Source organism: Staurois parvus, unplaced genomic scaffold (genome assembly GCF_062004578.1).
Source record: "Staurois parvus isolate SC_StPar_1 unplaced genomic scaffold, SC_StPar_1.0 ptg000203l, whole genome shotgun sequence".
Classification (NCBI taxonomy): Eukaryota; Metazoa; Chordata; class Amphibia; order Anura; family Ranidae; genus Staurois; species Staurois parvus.
This window is the reverse complement of record NW_028317999.1, coordinates 1059362-1083774: the sequence shown is the minus strand read 5'-3', so window position 1 is coordinate 1083774 and position 24413 is coordinate 1059362. Positions and strand designations below refer to the sequence as shown.

The window sequence follows — 24413 nt, the reverse complement described above, 5'->3', positions numbered from 1 at the left end:
CATCAATAAGCTTCTGACACCTCTCACCCCCGGAATTTTGGACCACTCTTCCTTTGCAAACAGCTCCAGGTCTCTCTTATTGGAAGGACACCTTTTCCCAACAGCAATTTTAAGATCTCTCCACAGGTGTTCAATGGGATTTAGATCTGGGCTCATTGCTGGCCACTTCAGAACTCTCCAGCGCTTCTTTGCCATCCATTTCTGAGTGCTTTTTGACGTATGTTTGGGGTCATTGTCCTGCTGGAAGACCCAGGATCTTGGACGCAAACCCAGCTTTCTGACACTGGGCCCTACAGTGCGACCCAAAATCCTTTGGTAATCCTCAGATTTCATGATGCCTTGCACACAGTCAAGGCACCCAGTGCCAGAGGCAGCAAAACAACCCCAAAACATCATTGAACCTCCACCATATTTTACCGTAGGTACTGTGTTTTGTTCTTTGTAGGCCTCATTCCGTTTTCGGTAAACAGTAGAATGATGTGCTTTACCGAAAAGCTCTATCTTGGTCTCATCTGTCCACAAGACGTTTTCCCAGAAGGCTTTTGGCTTACTCAAGTACATTTTGGCAAACTGTAGTCTTGCTTTTTTATGTCTCTGTGTCAGCAGTGGGGTCCTCCTGGGTCTCCTGCCATAGCGTTTCATTTCATTTAAATGTCGACGGATAGTTCGCGCTGACACTGATGCTCCCTGAGCCTGCAGGACAGCTTGAATGTCTTTGGAACATGTTTGGGGCTGCTTATCCACCATCCGGACTATTCTGCGTTGCAATCTTTCATCAATTTTCCTCATCCGTCCACGACCAGGGAGATTAGCTACAGTGCCATGGGTTGCAAACTTCTTGATAATGTTGCGCACTGTGGACAAAGGCAAATCTAGTTCTCTGGAGATGGACTTGTAACCTTGAGATTGTTGATATTTTGCCACAATTTTGGTTCTCAGGTCCTCAGACAGTTCTCGTCTCCTCTTTCTGTTGTCCATGCTTAGTGTGGCACAGACAGACACACAATGCAAAGGTTAAGTGAACGTCTCTCCTTTTTATCTGCTTTCAGGTGTGATTTCTATATTGCCCACACCTGTTACTTGCCCCAGGTGAGTTTACAGGAGCATCACATGCTTGTAACATTCTTATTTATCCGCAGTTGTGAAAGGGTGCCACTACTTTTGTCCAGCCCATTTTTGGAGGTTTGTGTGACATTATGTCGAATTTGCTTTCTTTCCTCCCTTTTTTTGTTTTGTCCCAATACACACAAAGGGAATAAACATGTGTATAGCAAAACATGTGTTAATGCAATACGTTTCGTGAGAAATACATGATTTCCTGGAGAAATATCAAGGGTGCCAACAATTTCGGCCATGACTGTATATACACATATATTTATATATATATATATATATATATATATATACATACACACACACACAAAGTATCTTTTTTAATGTTACCATTTCAGTGTTCAGTGGTAGGGTATTTTTTATACTAGGGGATATTTAGTCTATGCATTATAAATATATAAATTACTACCGAGGCATGTTTTACACAAACCAATGTTTGCACATTAGGCTGGGAAACTCAGCGCTATTTAGAGATATACAGGACAATGTCATGTTATTCACATTGCCACAATTTAATGTAGAATTCAAAGGTTGACGCAAATGTCAATCTCTTAGCATTTACAAAATATTACTTAAATGCCATTACAGGAAATCAAGATACTTTAATGTGCACCTGTCATTTAAAACAAACAAACAAACAAAGAAAAAAGGTGAACAGTTTGTGCACTATGATGCTGTTTTTAGGAGTTAGGGTGAGTAAATTTTGTAAAAAAATAAAAACACTTCACTAAAAGCCTGCATAGCAAGTAAGGAAAATGGAGAAACAGCAATAAAAGTCTTATAGAAATCTATACCAGCCCCTTTGTATTCAAGAATTAAAAAAACATTATTCCCTCCCCCCAAATATTAATTGATAAAAGGAAGTTGGACCACTTTATCACTTCTGAGCACATGGAACTCACCTGTGAAGAAGTCAGGTAGACACCCTGTAGTAGACAGTTGTTGGTAGATCTAAAGTCGATCGCACAATAACACTGGAACATGTGTGGGCAACTTTGCTGTCTAGCCAACTTTTAGAGATTTTGGAAACTGGCGAGTCGCAATTTAAATAACTGACTTACCAATGTATTTGCATCATTTTGTTATAATATAATGACATACAATATTTGTGGTGACATTATGCAATGTACACAATAAGGATGTATTTTTCTTCCTGGACTAATGAAATAATGATTGGGGTGGAAAATCTTGCCCCTATAAGTCATTAAAAAAGTAAACTTAATTGGATTTGTCACTCTCTACAAGGAGGCAAGAGTCTGCCCATGGGTTCCTGGAACGTAGGAGTGTGGTCACAGGAACCTCTTCTTTTGCAGGGATTGAACACCTCACTTTAGCCTGTAGACTGGGGCAGTGTTAGTGAATATTCAGGTACCTACAAACCTGCCCCAGAATCACAAAGGCTCATGTCACAATGATGTTGGCTAACTGAACTGATGGACTGAAATGTACTTCACAAAAAGTTGCAAAAGCTTTAAGTGGCAGGTCCAGGATGTCTCTCTGGCAAATATATGCCTGCCTCCTGTCAGATGAGAGCATTCTCTTCCACATAATGAAACACAAAAAGCAGCAGCAGCAGAACCACCGAACGTGTTCATACACAAGGCAATCAGAGCCTTATGGGAGTCAATTGCTAAATCCAAACAAACTCTACTGACTGATTTACTAACTCATGAATAGTTGAAGCACTTGTACTGCCATCATGACAAGTTCACTTTAAGGTTACATTCACAGTTTTCACTGGCTGGCTGTGCATCTTAATGTATGGAAAACCAGACAAGCACTATTTAAAAAAAAAAAAGTTATCACAATGTACAGAAAGTTGCAATAGTTGTGATTCCATGCTGTATTTTGCAGCCAATGTATGTTTGGGTGAGGGTCAAAATGAATGGCACCAAAATTCACTGCACTTCACGGGTACATTTTAAAGGGAATTTCTCATAAAGCCAAATACCAGCATGAATAGTCTCTTCTGGAAGTAAGCTTTCAATGACTCATGTGCCAAATAATAGTTCTAGGGAAGTAGAGCTGAACCTATCAATTGAATCACTCTTCTGAAACTATTATGTGGCATTTCATTCAAGGAATGACTGCTTCCATCAGAGCCTAATCACAAATCCCTTTAAAGGGATAGGCACCATTCTATTGTACTGCACTTATCTGCAGTGGGGTCTAGCATTTTTCAATAGCATATATATGCTAGGGCTTCAAGGAAAAGCCTATCCACAGCCAGTAAGCTCACTGAGGCCCCATTGGACCTTTTTTGCAAAGAATAGAGTTTGCCATGGCCAAATCAGTGCATATGAACTATATAGCATACCAATCTGCTTTACAAACGTGCTAAGTACATCTGAAGCAAGCAAAGTCCCATACATTTTCATAAATGTGGTAAAATGGAGTGACTGATGTCCTGTCAAATCACGTGACCAGCCTCTCCTCCTAACATGCAGCAAACGCTCCATGACACCAGAGGCTCTACACTAAAGAATGCATTTTAGGTCTAGAAAGTTGCTATGTCCAGCAAAGAGTACATAGCATGATCTGCTTCTGTTTTCAAAAGGCTCCAGTTTTTGTATTGAATGGGGAAAAACTGGCAACCCCGTCAGGTTTTTGTTGTGGTCTGGGAATCTCCAATCGGGAGGTTTTCCCTCACTTTCTCACCCAACTTGCATGGGCACAGAAAAGTAAGTAATCTCTCCAAAATTAACACTGCTGCATATAAAACACTTTCTATTACAAGGACAGGGAAAGGTTAAAACTCCTGTCTTGTTATTTCTATTATCTACACCCCAGTTTGGAGACAGCTGTCACCAGGTCAGAAAGGACAGAAAGTAAGCTTTCAAAAAGGGTTAAACAGGGCAATAAAAACTCGTAATTTTTTTCCATTCTAAGAATTTTGCTAAAATTACAAAAAAAATACGCAATTCCAGAGCTCAGCCCTATAGATTATTTTAACTGCTAAACTCCTTTTATGCCCACGAAGGTCCTTATTGCTGGTGACTTTAATAACATCCCTGAGATTATGCCCTGGGCACCTTTGTAATCCTTCCAGGTCTCAAAATCTGGAATTACAACTCTGGCCTGATATCACTGTGTTGACTGAGCTTTAGAGGTGGAAGCATCCTAATATTAAGCAATATTTGTAATTATCCCACACTTTTGGCTTCACTTCGAAAATAGACCTTGCCTTTGCCAACAATGACCTACTGTTTGTATCATGTGTCACATCATACTGCCTCTACAGATCTCTTTGAAACTGCAGTATGTCTGGATCTAAACTCTAGATCTTAAGGCTAGCACCAGAGTGGGTATCTGAACCTAATGTGGAATTATTTATTAAAAGGAGAACTAGGGCCAAAGCTCTTTTGGCCCTGTTTCTGTAGGTCACAGTAGTGCACTTTGTTCTGCACTCCTGTGACCCGTACTCACCCAGCAGTGGGCTAAAGTCCGCTATCGGCTGACATCACTCAGTCGTTCCAGACTCTGGAGAGATCCCAACTTTAATGTCGGAATCCACCTAGATGCCTGGACCAGCAGCTGGCTCAGCCTCTCAGTGATCTGCTGAGAGCCTGAGCTTGCTGCTCCCTCCCCTCCACAGCCCCTTGCAGGAAGGGCAGAGCAGACAGCCGGTGACTAACAGTCACCGGCTCTCTGCTCACTGAAGACCATTTGGTTCACCAGGCAATCAGTGGTCTTTGAACACTCAGTTCTCTGTGTAGATGTGGCTGGGGACAGGTGCAGCACTGGACCTAAGCTGCATCCACCTAGGTAAGTATACAGTATGTATTATTTTAAAATACTGCACTTTTCTTTTAAGCCCTATTTTGATACTTAATGCAAGGGAGATATTAGAGATCTGATGTCTCTAAAAAGGTTACCTGTCACCTGCCCAATGCTAATGCCCCTTAAAAAATATAAAACTTTTTTTTTTTTAAGTCAAAACTACCCCTGTCCCCTGGCTACACACATATGAATGTAGGGCATGCACATGTATGAAACAGGCACATATTGGGTGTTGCTGTGTAAATGATTTTGTGTCAATAATTAACAGTTAACTCTAAACTGATGAGCTGTAAAGGCATTTAATGCATCAATAAATAAAGAAAAAATCCTCTTGTTCTGCCAAATCTGATATGATAAACTAAAAGTGGCTGCAAACACCAAATTTGTCCTTTTGCAGGCACAAACATTTTGAAGTTCAACATATTTGGCATTCATTTACTCAACACCATCTTATCTTTTATTTTGTATAAAAACTGTGGTTTATATTGTGTTTGTGCGCACTAAATTATATTTTCTGCATTTTCTACTGAAAATAGTGATTTGAACACAATTACCAAATATTGTGTAACATAAAAATTTGCAACTACCATATTTTGATTCTAGAGTCCCTCTGCTTTCAGAAAATATATAATGTTTTGATGTTTTAAGTCATTTTCTAGGCAACAAAATGGAAACATTACTCACATAGGATGCCAGCTGTATGTCGAACAATAACACTCCCTATTAAATCACCTTAATTTTATTAAAAACATTTTGTTTTTAAATATTAAATACAACACCTAGTCATCAAATAAATCTACCATTAGGGCCGTTCATTTGTTTGCCAGCGCAGCCTTGTAAAGCAGGTCCCTTTGTATGTGTCTGGATGTGGGAGCTTTGCTGAGCTGTATGTGTCTCCGGAGATACAACACTACCCATTACATCTACAGAAACTAGGGGAACACTCTGCAATAGTGTAAATGGGACACTCTGAATGAATTAGGATCACAGGCCCATATGTTTTCTATAGAAATCGGTCTGCTCCACTTCAGTCCACATGACGTGTTATCACAGGTCAGGTGCATGAATAGAGTCCCGGTACCAGCTTGCCAGCCATTTCCATTCATCCCACAAACATCCAACTCCTCCTTCATATTGCTGGATTTTGCCTCGGGTCTTATCTCCCTTCCCCATGTTTTTTTTTCTGCTCTCCACCTTCCACACAGCCCTCATCAACCCTGCAGCAGATTTTCATTCAGCTGCCCCTCCCCCCCGCCAGCCTCAGGTTTGGTCCCTCTCCTACCTCCCTCTAGCCTGAAAAGCAGGTGGTGGGGGAGCTGTGTCATGCCTCTCAGGCTGGTAAGATTTTAATGAGCTGGGTCACCATGGGATGCCACTTCTTCACAAATAGGAAGCCGTGGCCTCCTCAGCACCTCCAGCCTGTCAGGGAGCAGGTTGACACAGGCTCCTGACTGACAGATGTTCTTTTAAGATGTTCTGCAGCAGATGAGTTCAATTAGATTCATTTAGACTTGGAATTTAGCATGTGTCGGCTTCAGAATACGTCATGTGTGGATGAAGCTCTGCAGTCTCTTTTTTATCTGCTTAGGCATGAAAATGTAGTGGAGATGTGGATTGTTCCTCTGGCAGGGTTGGTAGAAAAGAGAATGATCTGATCCACAGAAAGGAATGCACACAATAAATGAAAAGGTTTTGTTTGCTATCCTTAGTAAAAGATAATGAATAACAAATAATAATAAGTGTCAAGAGAGAATGCAAATAAAAGAGATCTGTTATGAAACCACAATAACCCATGTAAGAACCCTTTCACACGGGGTGGATCTGATTTGTTTAGCAGAGGATCTGTTCACTGATCAGAGCAGAGGGAGCAGATGACAGGTCTTGTCTTCTCAGTTTATGCTGAGCGGACATGGACCTAGCCCGCAATGCACTATGGGCAGCCAGGTGTAAAAGAACTGGCTGCCTGTTTACACCCAACTACCTCCAATCCGATCTGCCTACATGGAGGAGAACAGACCCCTTTCCATTTGTTTTTAGCAGACCAGATCGGATCGTAGGTAGGCAGGTGTAAATAGACACAAGCCCATTTACACCTGTCGGTCCATAGCGATGAATGGATCATCTGACCAGGTCCACCTGAAAAACTGACAGACTAATCTGAACAGTCATGTAAAAGGAGCCTAACAAACAACTGGAGGCCTTATGAAGTTGCTCACCATCAATCAACATGATTCAAATTCTTATTTGCAAGGCCTGGTATGTAATTGATTGGCTGTTATGGTTCAACAAAGCGGCTCTTATTTCAGCCAGTTTGAATAATAGGTCCTGAAGTAGTAGATATTCACACACATCGATACATCAGCACCCAATCTTCACATGCAGCTGATATCTCACGGACAAACCTCTGTCAATACTCCTAATAATGTCCATCTCACATGTATAACCATCTGTCTGGCTCTTGGATGCAAAGCAAAATACTATCTAACTACGACTCCATCTAGAACTAGTATTTCAGTTCTGCACAGTTGCTAAAAAGATGAGTCACATGCTGAGTTATTTTACACTCAAGGAGTCTCACAAGCCAGATACCCTACCAGAATTCATACTTCTATCCAACTCCTAGAGGCATTACAAAACCAAGTGACAGTGTCACAATTCTCTAATGGATTAAATACAAGAATATTTAGAGAAGTTAGCTGCAAGAGTGTGACACCACTGTTAGGGGATGCAAACTAAATCTAGCCATAGATTCTCTTTGAAACTTTCGTATGAAATTATGAAAAATCGGTCATTAGAGCATTTAATGATGTCATTAGGCCCCATGCACACTGAACGTTTAGCCCCAGTACATGGGGCTCCTGCGTTTAGCTGCAGGCAGAGGGCACAGGTGCACCATTCAGTCCTGCTGCAGGCTCTATGTCTCTATGAGAGGCAGACAGCTTCTGTGGTTGGATGGGGCTGGACTGTGCACCTAGCAGTATGAACGTTTAGGGCAGTATGCGCTCAGGGACAAATGTTCAGAACATAAGAAGTCTGCATTCCTAGCATTCGTTCGTGAGCGCATACTTCCATAAACAGAAGTGCCAGTACGTGCACTGTTCAGCCCCAGACTCTTAGAATTTGGCTGGATGCCTGCAGCGGGGTTGGGTGGCACACCTGTGCCCTCCACCCACAGCTAAAAGCCAAAACCTCATGCACTAGGGATAAATGCCCAGTGTGCATGGGACTGTTTTTGTCCAAACCTGCTACTTGAATGGATTCTCAAACATATTAAACAGGTTTCTTTTTGCTTATCAAATCACTGAAAGAATAAGCCAAAGCAAAGTTTATTAAATGTATAGGTATTTTGCATATTTAGAAGCATATTTCTGTATACCTACACCATATTCTCATCAGCCGTTGGGCTTGGTTGTATTGTTCTGTCAAAAATGATCATTTAAAAGAATAAATGTTAGTGACCATGAAGGTTGTAATTCTGAATGAAACTTTTCCTAGCACAAGTATATTACAAATATACTGGTAAGTATAATTGTTTCCGACTGAGGACCACAATAATTGTTAGAATTTCATTTGTTCAGATAAAAAACACAAGGCATTTTCCATCCTTTGCCTTCACATACAGTTGAAAATGATTACTATATTGTCCCCAATCACCATTAGAATATCAAACGAATGTTTAGAAAATTAACAATTTCAAACAGAATTCCAAACATGTACAGCCAATTTAAAACAGGTAAATCCCACCACTGGGATCTCCACGTGATATCCCAATCTGGATGCAGATTCAATCCATTTTGTTAAATAGGTGTATTTGCAACGACTTGGTGGCACCGCGGCCACAACGCAATTATATATACCGGTATCTGGTGCCACGTCCCAATTGTAGAAATCAAAAAGCTTGGAAAATTCAGATATTAACATTTTAGGCATGTACACTTCACACCATAGTCTGCAAAAAATTGGTAACTATATATTTACAACAGTTTATATAATAGACATATAATAAAAACTTCAACCGTTTCATAGGTGGAATTATGGAATATGCCCCAGACAATTAGATGAGGTGCTCAATGTATAGAATCTTGTTCATCATAATATGGTATATTGCTCCAACTATAGGGGATTTTCAATCTTTGACGGTAGCTCCCTGCATGTTTCACGACCGAAATCGCTTCTTCAGGGGATCATATTTTTATCTAGGAAACAAACTTCTATGAATAATATCTACAAGGTATTCACAATCAACAAAGGAGGTACATAATAATCTACTTACTAATGAGTACAGATATAAGAACACACACAATAATTAAGGCGATGACTGTGGACACCATCGGCGCGGGAGCAAATCCCCCACCATGCAGTCCATGCAGTCTATGTTGTTGTCTATCAAAAACTGAGACTTCATTTAGCTGATATCTATGCCCACAATTAGTCACATAATAAATTGAGTGTAGGATGATTGGGGCACTGTTGAAACCTTTACTTACAATAGAGCCCATCTGTGAAGATTTGCTACTGTGAAGTTTCTCCATCACTGACCATGCTGACATGGCCTGTTACTGTGTGAGAAGATCCCAGAGGAAATCAATGGAGCTAATACATAGCTCAGGTAGGCAAAGAATACAGGAACAGAAACCAGCAGTAGATCTTCAGGTCTTTGAAACTTCAGGTCTGTGTTTATTTACAACTAAGATTATTCAGCTTTATATACACGTACGTAAAACATACAATAAAGCACCGCAAACAGCAATAGTGATGTGCAAAGAAAACCATAGCAACCAGATCAGAAATGGGTTTACTGTAAATGGACCAGTAAAAAATGACTCCTGATTGGTTGCTAAGGCATCTGGAATTTACACACTATCATTGCTTTTTACTTGGCCTTATACGGCTGCTAATATAAAGTTGTCTTGGGTTGAATATATAATTCATAATTATTATAATTATTATCTGTGCTCAGGGTCTGAACTGTATTCAAGTTAAACGTTTTTGGCATTTTACTAAAGTTGGGGGCTACATGGGGCAATGAGGAATAAACTCAACCGACTGACCCCTAACTCCACTCTTTCAACAACATTCAATTAGACACATTGGTAAAGCATTATGTTGCTTTAAAGTGTTATTAAACCCACAACAGTAAAATCAGTCTGTATATGCAGTAAATCATGCTTGTTATACTCACTGTGGAATCTAAGGGGTTAATCCTCTGCATTGTGTAAAATGGCTGTTAGATCCTGACTTCTCTGATCCTCCCCTACTTCCAGTATCTCCTGATAAGAAATATCATGTGGAGTCACTCTGCACATGCTCAGTTTGGTGTGTATTGCTAGAGAGGTGGTTTTTTTTTTCCCTGGAGGAGTGCTTGTGATCAGCACCGGGCCAATCAGCACTGTCTAGACAAAGGGTCCGGTGTTCTGCATCCTCCTAGAGCAGAATGAAAACTGCTCCTACAAGCTTTAACATGTGCTTGGCTAGACACTGATAGAAGTCACAAGAGTGCTATATATTGCTGATGAGAAAAGATATTTAGCAGTTTATATTTACTAAAATAATAACATTTCCACATACTGTGTAATGTGGGAGACCAGATATAGTGAATGCATTGTCCTGGGGTTTAATAACATTTTAACTAATCAGACATCCTATGGCAAACCGAAATATCAATTTGTGAAAGTGAAACTATAAGTAGGCACTTACACTCCCCATAGACACCCCGCACTCAATCTCCAAATGCCATGAACCAAAATAACATAGACAATAAATAGTGCTACATGCAGTCCAACACCAATATGGAAATACTGTTTCTGTGCCACCAAATCTTCCCAGCGTGCTTCACCTCTTGTGCCACCACAATGCACTCACCAAAGATCTATGACCCTCTTATTTAAAAGAAAAGGTTATAAAGCACTGTTTGCCCCAGATGCTCTCCAACTGCTGTTCTTCACTTTTCCTCCAGTCATCACTTGTCCTATGTACCCGATGTCTCTCCATCAATGTCACCCAAGGACCACAAAGACAGAATCTCTCATTGCAGTATTTAGTTAACACTTGGCAATAGAAAGTATTAAAAATGTTACACTTACAAAACGTGGTGCCCAATATTTTGGCACCAATACACTCAGCGTCTGTGCACCGGTGTTCCACTTTTTGGACCTTGGAATGTTGTTCCAAATACCAGTAACCAGAAATGACGTAGGGATTTGGCCGGATATAATAACCATAAGCTTAAGGAACAGCAGTTGGAGAGCATCTGGGGCAAACAGCGCTTTATGACCTTTTCTTTTAAATAAGAGGATCATGGATCTTTGGTGAATGCTTTGTAGTGACACAGGAGGTGAAGCACATTGGGAAGATTCGGTGGCACAGAAACAGTAGTTCCATATTGGTGTTGGACTGCATGCAGCACTATTTATTATGTTATTTTGGTTCATGGCATTTGGAGATTGAGTGTGGGGTGTCTATGGGGAGTGAATGCGCCCACTTATAGTTTTGCTTTCACAACTAGGAGCGCCACTATGTGCTCTTAAAGGGGCAGCTACAAGAAAAAAAAATGCAACACACCTGCTCTTAAAAGCACAGCTAAAAAAATATTGCAACGCACCTATATTCTGCAGGTATACATAAGGTTTCACTATATTTTTATTTTGCTTTTGGTAATATATGAATGGTATTATGGCTCTGAACAGGCAGTAATTTAGCTTGGAGGAAAGGCGCCATATCTTTTTTATTTCTTTTTTATTTTTATTTGGTTTTATTTGGTTCATGGTATTTGGAGAGTGTAAGTGCCCACTTATAGTTTCACTTTTACAACTAGGAGCACCATGAGGTGCTTTTAAAGGGGCAGCTACAAAAATATTGCAACGCACCTATATGGTGCAGGTGTACATAGGGTTTCACTATATTTTGGGTTTATTTTACTTTTGGTATTATGTGAATAGTATTATGGTTTTACACAGGTAGCAATTTAGCTTGGAGGAAAGGCACCATATATCTTTTTATTTCTGAAATATCAATTTAGTTCCTAAAAGTGAAGAGTATGTACTAAAGGTTTTGTTAACTGGTCTGTTGTTAAAATGGTTCTCAATGGTTTTGAATGGTATTCCAAGGTGCACAACTTCTTCATACTTTCCCACAGCACATTTTCATAGGGCTTATTCAAAGAGACAAAGAGCAAAGCAAAAACATGGTAACCAATCAGAATTTATCTTTCATTCGCTGGACTTCATCTGATTAAATTACTGCGTCACTGTACTTTGTACTTAGATTTGTTCCCTGTTTTTTTTCAACAGAGAAGAATCCAACAAGGGATCCACATTTGCACCTTATATGAGTAGGAACCTTATATAAATGAGCATTTTATGAATGAGCATATTTGGGAGAGGGGTTGAAGACCCCGATATGCTCATTTACATAAAGCCGCAAATTTGTGTACCTTATGCATCAAAAATGTATAACTTTAAAATTTAAAGTGTTACTAAACCAACAACAGTAAAAGTAGTCTGTATATTCAGTGAAGCATGCTTGTTATACTCACTGGGGTTAATCCTCTGCATTGTGTAAAAAGGCTTTTTTTGGGGGGGGGGGAGTGCATGTGATCAGTACAGGGACAATCAGCACTGTCCAGACAGAGGGTCAGGGGTCCTGCATCCTCCTACAGCAGAATCAAAACTCCTCCTACAAGCTTTAACCAGTGCTCGGCTGGACACTGATAGAAGCCACAAGACTGCTCTAACTGCTGATGAAAAAGGTATGTATCAGTTTATATTTACTAAAATAATTGCACTTTCATGTTCTGTGTACTGTGTGAGACCAGATATAATGAATGCAGGGTCCTGTGTTTAGTAACCCTTTAACTTAATTGTTGCCCTCTGGAGATGTTGAGTTGTAGAGATTTCTATTTGCCTTCGGCATCCAGTAGTGAAGCTGTGGCCAGCTCATTTTTCTAAGCAATACATTTTTAATATAGGTCTCTCTATGGGATGGCAGCTTATGTAATTATAGATTGCAACTTTTCAATGGAGTCTAAAGGAAATAATAATGATGATGTTAATAGAAATAATGATACAAAATAGCTGTGCGCCAATAAACTACACTACTTTGTACTTATGGACAGCATAGAATCCATAATAACATTCAATAAATACCATACCTAGTGCTATATCTTAAGTCAAAGTCACCAAGCTTGCACCATTATGACTAATTAGAGAAAGATTGGATGCGCCTGCTACCATTTACAAAGAATCTGCCCTGCAAATGGAGTTTCCGTGACTTAGAAGATATTAGTTAAACAAGTTAAAGTGGAATTCCAGTTGAATAAAAAAAAATAAAAGTCAGCAGCTACAAAAACTGTAGCTGCTGACTCTTACAATACAGTCACTTACAGTGAAGGAAATAAGTATTTGATCCCCTGCTGATTTTGAATGTTTGCCCACTCACAAAGAAATGATCAGTCTAAAAACCAAATGGTAGGTGTATTGTAACACTGAGAGACAGGATAGCAGCAATTCAAAAGAAATGCATGTCTAACAAATGATGCACTGATTTTCATGTTCATGAGGGAACAAGTATTTGATCCCCTTCACAAAACATGACTTAGTACTTGGTGGCAAATCCCTTGTTGGCAATCACAGAGGTCAGATGTTTCCTTTAGTTGGCCAGCAGGTTTGCATACATCTGACCAAGCTGTTTGGCAATAGTTTGGTAGCCCAGTCCAGCCTCGTGTAGGTCTACAATCTTGTCCCTAACATCCTTGGACAGCTCTTTGGTCTTTGCCATGGTGTCTGATTGTTTGATTGCTCCTGTGGACAGGTGTCTTTCATACAGGTAACAAAATGAGATTAGCAGCACTCCCTTTAAGAGACTGCTTCTAATCTCAGCTTGTTACCTGTATGAAAGACACCTGGTAGCCAGAAATCTTGCTGAATGATAGGGGATCAAATACTGATTTCCCTCCTGAACATGCAAATCAGTGCATAATTTGTTAGATTGAAAATCTGTGGAGGGAGCTGAAAGTTTGAGTTGCCAAACGTCAGCCACCAGACCTTAATGACTTGGAGAGGATCTGCCAAGAGGAGTGGGCCAAAATACCTCCTGAGATGTTAGCAAACCTAGTGACCAACTACAGGAAACATCTGACCTCTGTGATTGCCCACAAGGGATTTGCCACCAAGTACTAAGTCATGTTTTTCGAAAGGGATCAAATACTTATTTCCCTCATGTACATGCAAATCAGTGCATCATATGTTAGACATGCATTTCTTTTGAATTTTTTGTTGCTATTCTGTCTCTCAGTGTTACAATACACCTACCATTCGATTTTTAGACTGATCATTTCTCTGTGAGTGTGCAAACATTCAAAATCAGCAGGGGATCAAATACTTATTTCCTTCACTGTACCTGTCCCCCAGTCCAGCAGTGTCCTCACCACGGCTGGTTTCACCGGCCGTCTTCTCTGCCCGTCACCAGCATCTACAGTGTGGGCACCCAGCTGTGACAGCTTGCGGCTTCACAGCCGGGTGCCCACTGTGCATGCACGAGCAGCGCTGAGCTTTGTGAATGGTCCCGTAGTCTTCTGGGACCTGTCATGTGTCCCAAAAGACTACGGGAAGGGGGGAGGACAACTTCCGCTACCGATCGCCTTAGGCAATTGCAGTGGAAGTGGGAGCGGGTACCTACCAAATTTGGTCCCCCCCCCACCCGCTCCCCAAAGGTGCCAATCCTTAATGGGGAGCAGGGGGCAAAGGCTTAAATCAGAACTTCCCCTTTTGGGTGGAGCTCCACTTTAATGTCAAGATGGAGTCCTGTACTAGGGTGTGCCACTTACAATCTGCCTCAGAAGTGTTAGGCCAAACATCACAGACTGCAATGTCCCTTTGTTTTGTCTGCAGGAATTAATACAGAGTATAGTTCAGTTAGAAGAAAAAGTGCAGCTCACCGCAATATTATAAGAAAAGAACAGAAATATCCCAAATAAAAACACAGACTGCTATAAATAAAAACCTGATACAGGACCTAATTCCTAACTTATTTCCTCAACTATTCAAAACTGAAAATAAAACTGTAGGACCTCATGTACATTGATATTTGCTGCCATAAGACCTCATATACACAGACATTTACGGGCATATTATATGGCTTGTGTAAAATTCCCTGGTGTTTTCTCGCACCTGAGATGCTACAGGTGGGACGTACAGCTGGCTATAGAAGTGACTGACTGTATGCCCCTGTACTCGTGTAAATGGTGATGCTTCTGTGTATCAATGTTTACCCGTACATGCATGTATGATGTATTTCCTAAGAGTGTAAGTTTGAAGTTACGCTTTTACCCTACAACAATATACATATACCTTGTCTTCAACACCATGGGAGCCCCTAAACTTTGATATGCTTATCTCCACTTTTGCAAAGGCTTACCTAACCACTCAGCCTTCCTTCAATTTCCTGTTGGTTATAGCAGTGATTGGAAGCCTCAATGTCTATTAGGAGCATGCAAGAAGAGAAAGTGGAAAGGGCAGCCATCAACTTTTGGCACTAGGCGAGATTATCATATCAGGGTGCCTCCAAGAATACAGCTGCTACTTCATTTTATAACAATAAAGGATTGTATTAAGCCATTCAACAATCTGGAACACAGTTTACTTTGCACAACAGATATATAAAAAGCAAATATGCTTCCACACTGCCCTTAGTTTGTCAATATCCTACATGTGGTAATATCCTGAACAAAAAGGTTATTTCATTAAAGCTGACCTCCAAGATGAATAAATATTGGGGTTGATTTACTAAAACTGGAGAGTGCAAAATCTGGTGCAACTCTGCATAGAAACCAATCAGCTTCCAGGTTTTATTGTCAAAGCTTAGTTGAACAATTGCACCCCATTGTCTGAATACAACAGCCATGTGTATTCTTACTTGATTCTTAGTGTGTTTTGTGCATTTCTTTTTGCATCTGTGCAGTAGTAAAGATAGGTCAGTGCTGCTCTCTCCCTGTGCTGGGTGATTGGTCTTGGATCCATCCCCACCTGTAGTTTTCTTCAGGCAGCATGTAGTGTGTGGCTTTCTGTGTCCCTTTCACAGCTTTGCTCTCTGTAGTGATGATGTCATTGCTACTAATACAAGGTAATAACTGGGTTTGCAAAGTCATCTTGTGCACACAAAATGGATTTATATACTCTGTTGCTACATGAGGCTGTATAATATAAATTGCAAGTGTATTTTTGCACCCAGCTGCCGCCGGTTTACACCACTACATGTGTAAACCTGCATATGCGTATAGGTTTAAAACTTGGGACACAAACAGCCTGTGTCCAGAGGTGTATGACTTTATGTATGTGTATCCCAGGTGCAGAACTACACTGGCATTTTGCGATATATAGCCTCATGTGTCCATGTGCATGAGGCCAAAGATGTGCAAGCCCCAACGAGATGCACCCTAACCCAGATAGTCTGTGCTGAACCTCTATCCAAAAGACAAGCAGAGTCCAGAGCAATGAAAAGCATGTAATAAAGAAAATGTCTATCACCGCTCCAAGTCCTCAATATCCCTCCACCTTTAGGCACCCAAATACTGGCCCAGGAGTCCATCCACGCTGCACACAACTGCCTCCAAAGAACAAAGTGTCAGTGCTCCGATGACATCACTTCAAAGTAAAATATCCAGCAGACATGGACATCCCCGCTCACGCAGTAAACTAACGCATTTCAACAGAAATGGGTTTATCTGCTGTTTTACTTTGAAGAGACATAATCGGAGTGCAGCCACTTTGTTCTCTGGGTGAGCATGTAATGTTTTATATTTAAAATGTGAATCCTGAATAGCCCGTAGTTGCAGCAATGAAATTGTACTAATAGTTGTAGTGTGCAGTAATCTATGGCAACTAGCATGTTTATTGGTCTGATTATACCTAACTGCTATATCATCTCTCTTTGAAAACTTGTGAACCGCTGATCTTTACAAACAGAAACCAAGTTTCAATTGTATCTACAGCAATAAATCAGTCCTGGAATTAAAAAACAGAAAAGTGTATTTTTCCCATTGTAACATGTAAGATGCTTACATTTCTTATTTGCTGTAGAAAAAAGATACTTTATATCTGAGTGAAAGTTCCGAAGTCTAACACATACACACATTTTCTCCATGAGCTCCATTAACTTTTATTCATGCACAGACACAAGCATGAAAACAATTTACATTTCACGTGGTAGCCTTCAGGCCTATAACTTCAGCACCAGTAACACTTCTCTCATCATCCCACCTGTACTGGTATCAGCTCTGAGCAATATCCACTGGAAACCAGGAGGCTAGGGTTTACTGCTAAAAGGGCCAAATTCTATATGTTATCATTTTTCTATAGGAAATATCATTTCTGACTATTTACAAATCTGTTCAATTTTTACCATGTATCTAAAAGGTGAAAATACTTACAATTCACCTCTTTTTGCTACATAAACTTTACTGGGAACTGACAACGCCCTACACCTACCTCATTTTTAGGCTAGGTGTACATGTACAGCTAACATGTTCTGAAATCTTTTCAGAGATGTTTGGCAGGCAGCGAGCAGGCAATATGATGACTCCTTACTGCCTGGTTTAACCCAGTAAATACCACACCAATACATTACAAACAGTGGTGGTGTGTCCTCACTTGCGTGATTGGCTCATGTTTGACGGCGTTACTTCCGTGAGTTCTTGCAGCCCCTCAATGGTAAATCTAGATGAGCCTTTAAGGATATTCTGAAGATTTTTTCACACTCTGCATTTTTTCAGCATTTCACTGTTTCCCCATTTTTACAATACACTTTAACATGGTAAGTGAACAAAAAATAATTAAATGTAGTGGCATAGTACAAAGTAAGAGCACTTGTTTTGCTGATGTGTATACGCAGGCACCTTGGGGTTTACAATTGTAGGGAAACCATAAAATGTTATAAAGGCCTCTAAATACCAATAGCTATGTGGAAAAGTTAGAACCTCTTTCAGTCTATTACCACTCTGTGTCCCCTTTGGGGAAACTTTTGCCAGGCAGACCCACAGAGTAACAGAGCCCTGACTAGAGTTTTAACACTTCCCCACTCCATCCAAAACTAAGGAGGAAATGTTTTGCCTGGAGTACCATTAAATATTTTTACAGCTGAACTTTTGGCAGATACAAAATGACAAATAAATGCAGCTCTTTCATCATTAATACATCATTAAAGCAGTATTAAAACAAAAGCAAGCAATATATTGCTGCTTATTAGATGTGATCACTGCATTCAATTAGTTTTTTAGGCTTTCTTTCTTTTATTTTCATTCGATGATCCAGCCAGTAAATCTACTGTTTTTTAAATGAACAAGCTCTCCAGCAGACTGTATCAGTTACAGAGATGAGACAAACCATTTTATACCAGCAGTGATGCTTACAATGATCAGCTTTAATTTATTCATGGAAAAACCTTTGTCCCATAAGGAAAAAGGTTTTTTGCTTTAACGATCAAGTGCGAGTTGAAGTTTGGCTTCAATTTTTTAGTGTATTTAAATCTGCTAGTATATCTAACACCCCCTCCCCGCAAACTGACAATGCTGCTGTACAAAGATGCCCCTGTTTTCCTTCATCAAGAGTGAGGGCACTTAAATACAGGAGGTATGTTACTGGCTACATCATCAGGTGAAAACAGAGGGAAAAAACTAAGAAAAGAAAACTTAAGCAGCTACCATATCTAAGGATTAGTAAGCTGCAATATATTAAACTTTTGATTTGGGGTTTAATACTTTTTAAATATATTTGTTTTAACACAAGCAATGTAAGTACCAGAATTTGACCTGATATCAGCTTCCTTTAATCCTTGTACAGAAAGGTTAAAATGTGAAAGGAAAAAGCAGCACAAAAAGCCAATCAGTGCTGACAAGAAGCATGGTGAGAGAAGATGATAGCAGAGTGACAGAGATAAGCCTATCACTTTGCTACTTCTCCCTTTCACTGTTCAGTCACAGGCTTGGACAGATACAGGACAACCTGGGCTCAGAGGAGGTAGCTTGAATAATGCTGGCAATGTGACAGAGGACTTCTAGTGGCAAAAAAAGCACAGCAGGAGAAATCTCTGGTTTGAAGGTGAATAATGCAGCAAATGCTGGTTTTGTCATTTAATCTTTTAATGGACCGTTTTTTTTTTTTCTTGCTATGTTTGTCTGCAGATCAGCTTTAAACTATATTTTTTATTCTAGAATAAAACTATGTTAAAAAGGGTTAAATCACACATGGCATGTCATTCTTATTAGGCATCTGGAACACGTGTTGATTGCAATGTGCAGGAGTAGACAGGAGGTGAAACAGAGATACATTCCAATAATCTAAGCTCTTTCCAAAGGGAAGTTACTGAGAGAAAGAAAGCCCCAGCATAAAGGGTCATAAAGAGTTGTCAGAGGGTGTCAGGCACTTGGGAAATTGCAAGAAAGTTTTCACTGTAGTAAAGAGGGTGGATTATGAATCAGACTCTCCACAGATCTGGAGGAGGCATCAATAAAATAAAAAAAAATAGCCTGCCTTGAAACACAGGCCAAAGAGAATCCCAATATGACCATAGCTAAGGCATAGCTGCCAAATGGACTTGATTCCCAGATAGTCCCAGGTTTGGAAGATTGGTCTCTTTCCTGTCCCTAGAAATGTCCTTGGTTTTGAACATTCTTCAAATTGATAAAATGTTCTGTTTCTAAAATATAATAAAAAAATAACATACAGTCTATTCGTTATCTATTATCCTGGCCAGTTTTTAAATTAATATTAATGAATTATTGTTAAATATATAATATTACATTATTATTATCATCATCATCATCATCATCATCAAATATTATATAATATTAATATATATTTTGAACTTATATTACAATGAATAATATTAATTAAAATTAATATTAAAAGGTGTATTTAAATGATAAAAAATGGGATTGCACCAATAATTGTCCTCCAAGACATTAGCATGCATCATTTGCTTAGTAAATCGGCTTCTACAAAAAAGCTCCCCTGGAAATGCTTTCAAAGTGTTGCCAACTAATGTGTCACTGAACAATGTTGCACTAATTATCAGTGCATGTGATAACTGCATCATTGTAGAGAGTGAGATTATTTCTTTACTGTGTTCAGACATTGAAGGTATAATGTTATTTTAGCCGAAACGTAATATGAATTCACCATTTACTACAACTCACTCTGGGGACTTCTCTGCCTGCCAAAATAAACAAAGGGAGAGCACAGCCACCAGCATCAGTGACAGGGAACTGCCATGTCATGCTGTGATGATGTCACAGCCCTGTACTGGTCCTTGTCACCAAGGAATGGATGACAGCTAAACAGTTCCTTCTTCATATCTGGAGACCAGTGGGGCTAAAGCCATAAGGAACCTACTTCGCTTGTCACAACGTCACCTACGACATAAAGACAGAACACAGAATTCCTCACTCAGTCTATCTTCACACGTGGAGTTAATATTCTTATCTGCATACTACTGAATGGTGTCTATAACCACACATAGGAACCTGAATAGCCAATAGGATGAATTCTACAAGAGGCACAGCGTATGATACCTCAGTGCTGCTCCTGCTATATGTTTTAGCATTCCATTCCACTTTCAGGACCATCAATACACAACATACTGTACATCAAACTCCATGCAGATGTCTATATCAGTACATAGGATTATAATCACATTCAACTATTAAAGCCTGTGCACAAAGTGATCATGACGTAGCATGACATATCTCGCCTCTTCACACAGGACATACACCAAACTACATGTGACATTAGTATTTTCCACACACAAAATGATAATATAATGTGAAGCATATAAAGTAGACTGTAAGCCCTTGGGGTCAGTCACTATGACTTATCTTTGTGGTATCATATACACTTCTCTGCTAAAGTTATCTAAAGTAAAATGATGTATCAATGTTTTGTCGATATCCAAGGTTAAAATGCATGACAAATTACAGTAGATTGTAGGTTCTTCTATGTTTGTGTGTGCATTGCTACACAACCACTGGAAAACCCAAAATATGGTGAAGCATGTAAAATAGATTGTAAGCTCTTGGGATCATTCATCATATACCTCTCTCACGAAGTTAGTTAGGGAAGAGCAGAATGATGCATCATTATTTTTTTTTTATACCCAAAGCTAGCATGTAAAGCAAATAATAGCACCCTGTAAATTATTTTATGTGTGTCACTTACATACATACATATTCAGTATATATATATTATGTACATACATACACACAATGTAATTACTGATGGACTTGCTCTTACTTAAATGTTACCAATAGATAAGATACACTCATTGCTCCATGCAAAATGATGATATTTGGTGAATGACATAAAGTAGATTGCAAGCTCTTAGGATCATTCCTTATGAGTCACATTTTCTGGTATCACATACACTTCTCTCAAGAAGTTAGTTAGAGCAGAATAATGGTGTTTTTTTTAAATATTCACAATGTAAGGCATATTATAGCAGATTGTAGATTGTTCTATGTGTGTCACTTACATACATACATATATATTCAGTATATATATATACATATTCACAATGTTGTATCTGATTGACTTGCTCTTACTTAAATGTTACCAATAGATAAGATACAACCATTGCTCCATGAAAAGTGATGATATATGGTGAACGACATGACGTAGATTGTAAGCTCTTGGGATCATTCATTGTGAGTCACATTTTCGGTATGACATACACTTCTCCCAGGAAGTTAGAGAGGAACAATGTATCAATGTTTGTTTGTTTGGTTTTGGGTTTTTTTTTTTGGGGGGGGGGGTTAATATTCAGAATATAAGGCAAATTCTAGCAGATTGTAGATTCTTATATGTGTGTGTCACTTACATACAGAAATATATATATTTATATATATAAATATATATATATACACACACATATGTGCACAATGTAGTATCTGTTTTACTTGCTCTTACTTAAATGTCGCCAACAGATAAGATACACCCATTGGTGTATATTTGGTGAACAACATAAAGTAGATTGTAAGCTTTTGGGGTCAATCATTATGAGCCACATTTTTTGGTATTACGTACACTTCTCTAAAGTTAGAGCAGATTGATGTATCAATGTTCCCACAAATTCTCAGAATTAAAATATATGGCAAATGAGAGCAGAATGTGCATTCTATATATCTGTGTTTGATAGATAGATAGATAGATAGATAGATAGATAGATAGATAGATAGATAGATAGATAGATAGATAGATAGATATGTACACTGTAGCACTGTAGTATCTGCTTCCCTTCTTTGACTTGTATCCTGTGTGAGATATATAGATGTATATCTATGAATATTTAGTAATATGTTGCTCTTATTTGTATCCTGTGAGTGTTTGTGATAAATATTTAGTCAGTAGTATGTTTCATTTGCTCTTACTTGTATCCTGTGAGTGTTTGTGATGTGTGAGATCTATATAAATATTTAGTAGTATGTCTCCTTTGCTCTTACTTACATGTTGCCAACAGACAGGACACATCCATTGCCAAAGGAAACATTAGAGAGTGTTGTATGAGAAGGGAGGTAAGTGTGTGTATGCTGCCATGGCATTGGTGGGCAGCCGGCAGTCCTAGTAGTGGAAGGGAAGGTACCCCCCCCCCCTCATCCTCCTACTTGTGGCTCCTGTGAGGTTGCTGGCTGAGCGGAGCTTTGTCCTGGGTGCTGCTCGGCAGGCCGGCTGACTCGTTCCCTGCGATCCGCCTGCCAGCTGCATCAGGCTGCATTACACACCGCCCCATCCATGGCTCACCTCCACTCTACACCCCATCATCATCATCAGCATCTTCCTTCTGCTGAGGGGCCCCAAACACTGCTCCCCCCTCCCTTCCTGGCCCAGCCAGGCACAGACCCCCGTTTACTGTAGAAGTGTATGGGAGTGCAGCGCCGGGGCAATGCGCCAAGCGATGCCCATTAGGTCATGTCATGACATATTGTGACAGCCGGCTGTGCCATCGCCTTGGAAAGTGACAGGCTGGATGACAATGGCCACCGATGGTACAGGGCAGAGGAACAAAGGAAGGGAAGCAGAGAGAGGTGCGGTACAAAGACCCCCCCCCCCCATAGCCATGACACCCCGGCCCCCCCATCCATGGCACCCCCATCCCGCCACTCACCGAGCTCTTGACCGGGACGTAGAGCACCTGCTTGTCCCCGGGGAGGAGGTCCCCCGCCTGGCCCAGCTGGAAGCCCTTGGATTTGACCCAGAATTTGAATTTGGCGTTGTCGGTGGAGCTGGACTCGGAACCGTTGAGCAGCTGCACGATCCGCTCGTATTTCTTGCGGGTCACCGTCTTGGTCTTGCCGGAGTCCCCATAAGTCCTGAGGCACCAGTCCTGGAAGTGGCGGTACATGTCCCGGTCGCTGTCCATGGTCCTGGTCACCTGTTCAGCTCATCCAGAGGCGGCCGGTCCCGGGGAGGGAGGAGGGGGGAGGGGGAGATCTCGGGGTGGGGGGGGGGGAGTCTCCGATGTTTTTGTTGTCCTTCTACGTGCCTGGGCTCCGGCTGGGCGGACTGGGCTGTCCCGGGGGCTGTCCCGGGGGTTCTGGGCTGTAGTAGTTGTCGCTGTGAGCCGGATCGTGGCCGGCCCGGATGATGGATGGACGATGGATGGAGGATCCCCGGTGCTATGGGAAGGAAACTTGTTCTTCCACCCCGGAGCCCATCAACTTGTCCCGAGCATCCCGGACGGGGGCAGGCTGGGCTCCCCGGTAGAAGATGACGGTCCCGGGCGCAGCTCCTCTCCTTGCCCAGCACAAAGCCGGCGGCGGCACTATTGTTCCCGGCTCGGATGGTGGGATGATGAGGCTCCCCCCCCCCCAGATCACAGGGGCACACCGCTCCACCGTACAGCCCAATCCAGGTACCGCTATCCCCCTCCCCGGGTCCGGATGGAGCGATCACAGCCCCGCCGGGAGCCTCGTCCCAGTAGCAGCACAGACGTGTCTATGGCTCGGTCCCCCCGTGTCTACTGAGAGCTGGAGCGGCGGCTGGAGCCGGCCCGGGACTGACAGCTCACACTTCTGCCGTTCTTTAAATGGCTGCTCGCCGCTTAGCAGGGGGACGCCTGCCACCTGCTGGACACGAGGAGCGCTGCAGCCAGACAGGAGAGTGCTGAGATGACTCCCTATACATCATTCCCGGCCATGTCCCATACAATTCACGACAGGAGCCTCCATTCTCCAAGACGCAGCTCCAGCATAAAGCCTAGCAAGCACCATGAGAAAATCGGACAAGAAATACTGCTTTCCCAGCGATTGTCCCATACTCTGATCATTACTACACAACTTTCAACAACTGATCATGACTGTTCATGCAAAATTATCCAAAGGGACAGGCATGCAGGGCTCCTGTTAGAAACCAGGGGGCCCGATACAGCAAGCCTGACAGTTCCCCCCCCCCCAAAAAAAACCCCAGCTTACTAGGCTTCAGTTATGAATGAACAGTGTGAGTGAATGGTACTGATCATTCATTGTGTTCATTCAGGAA

The 24413-nt window shown here is 41.0% G+C and overlaps 1 protein-coding gene across 3 annotated transcripts in view; it reads right to left on the bottom strand.

The window, feature by feature from the left end:
- Positions 1–23959, bottom strand: part of NOL4 (nucleolar protein 4) — a 398683-nt gene extending 374724 nt beyond the window's left edge. The window contains exon 1 of one of the 3 annotated variants that reach the window (XM_089678349.1): positions 23041–23959. In XM_089678349.1, coding sequence (XP_089534475.1) covers positions 23041–23295 — 255 coding nt within the window. In that variant the 5' untranslated portion in view covers positions 23296–23959. Of the gene's footprint in view, positions 1–22382; positions 22530–23040 lie in introns of those variants that run through there. The other 2 variants (XM_089678348.1, XM_089678350.1) reach the window with 2 other exon arrangements.
- Positions 23960–24413: the final 454 nt, after the last annotated feature.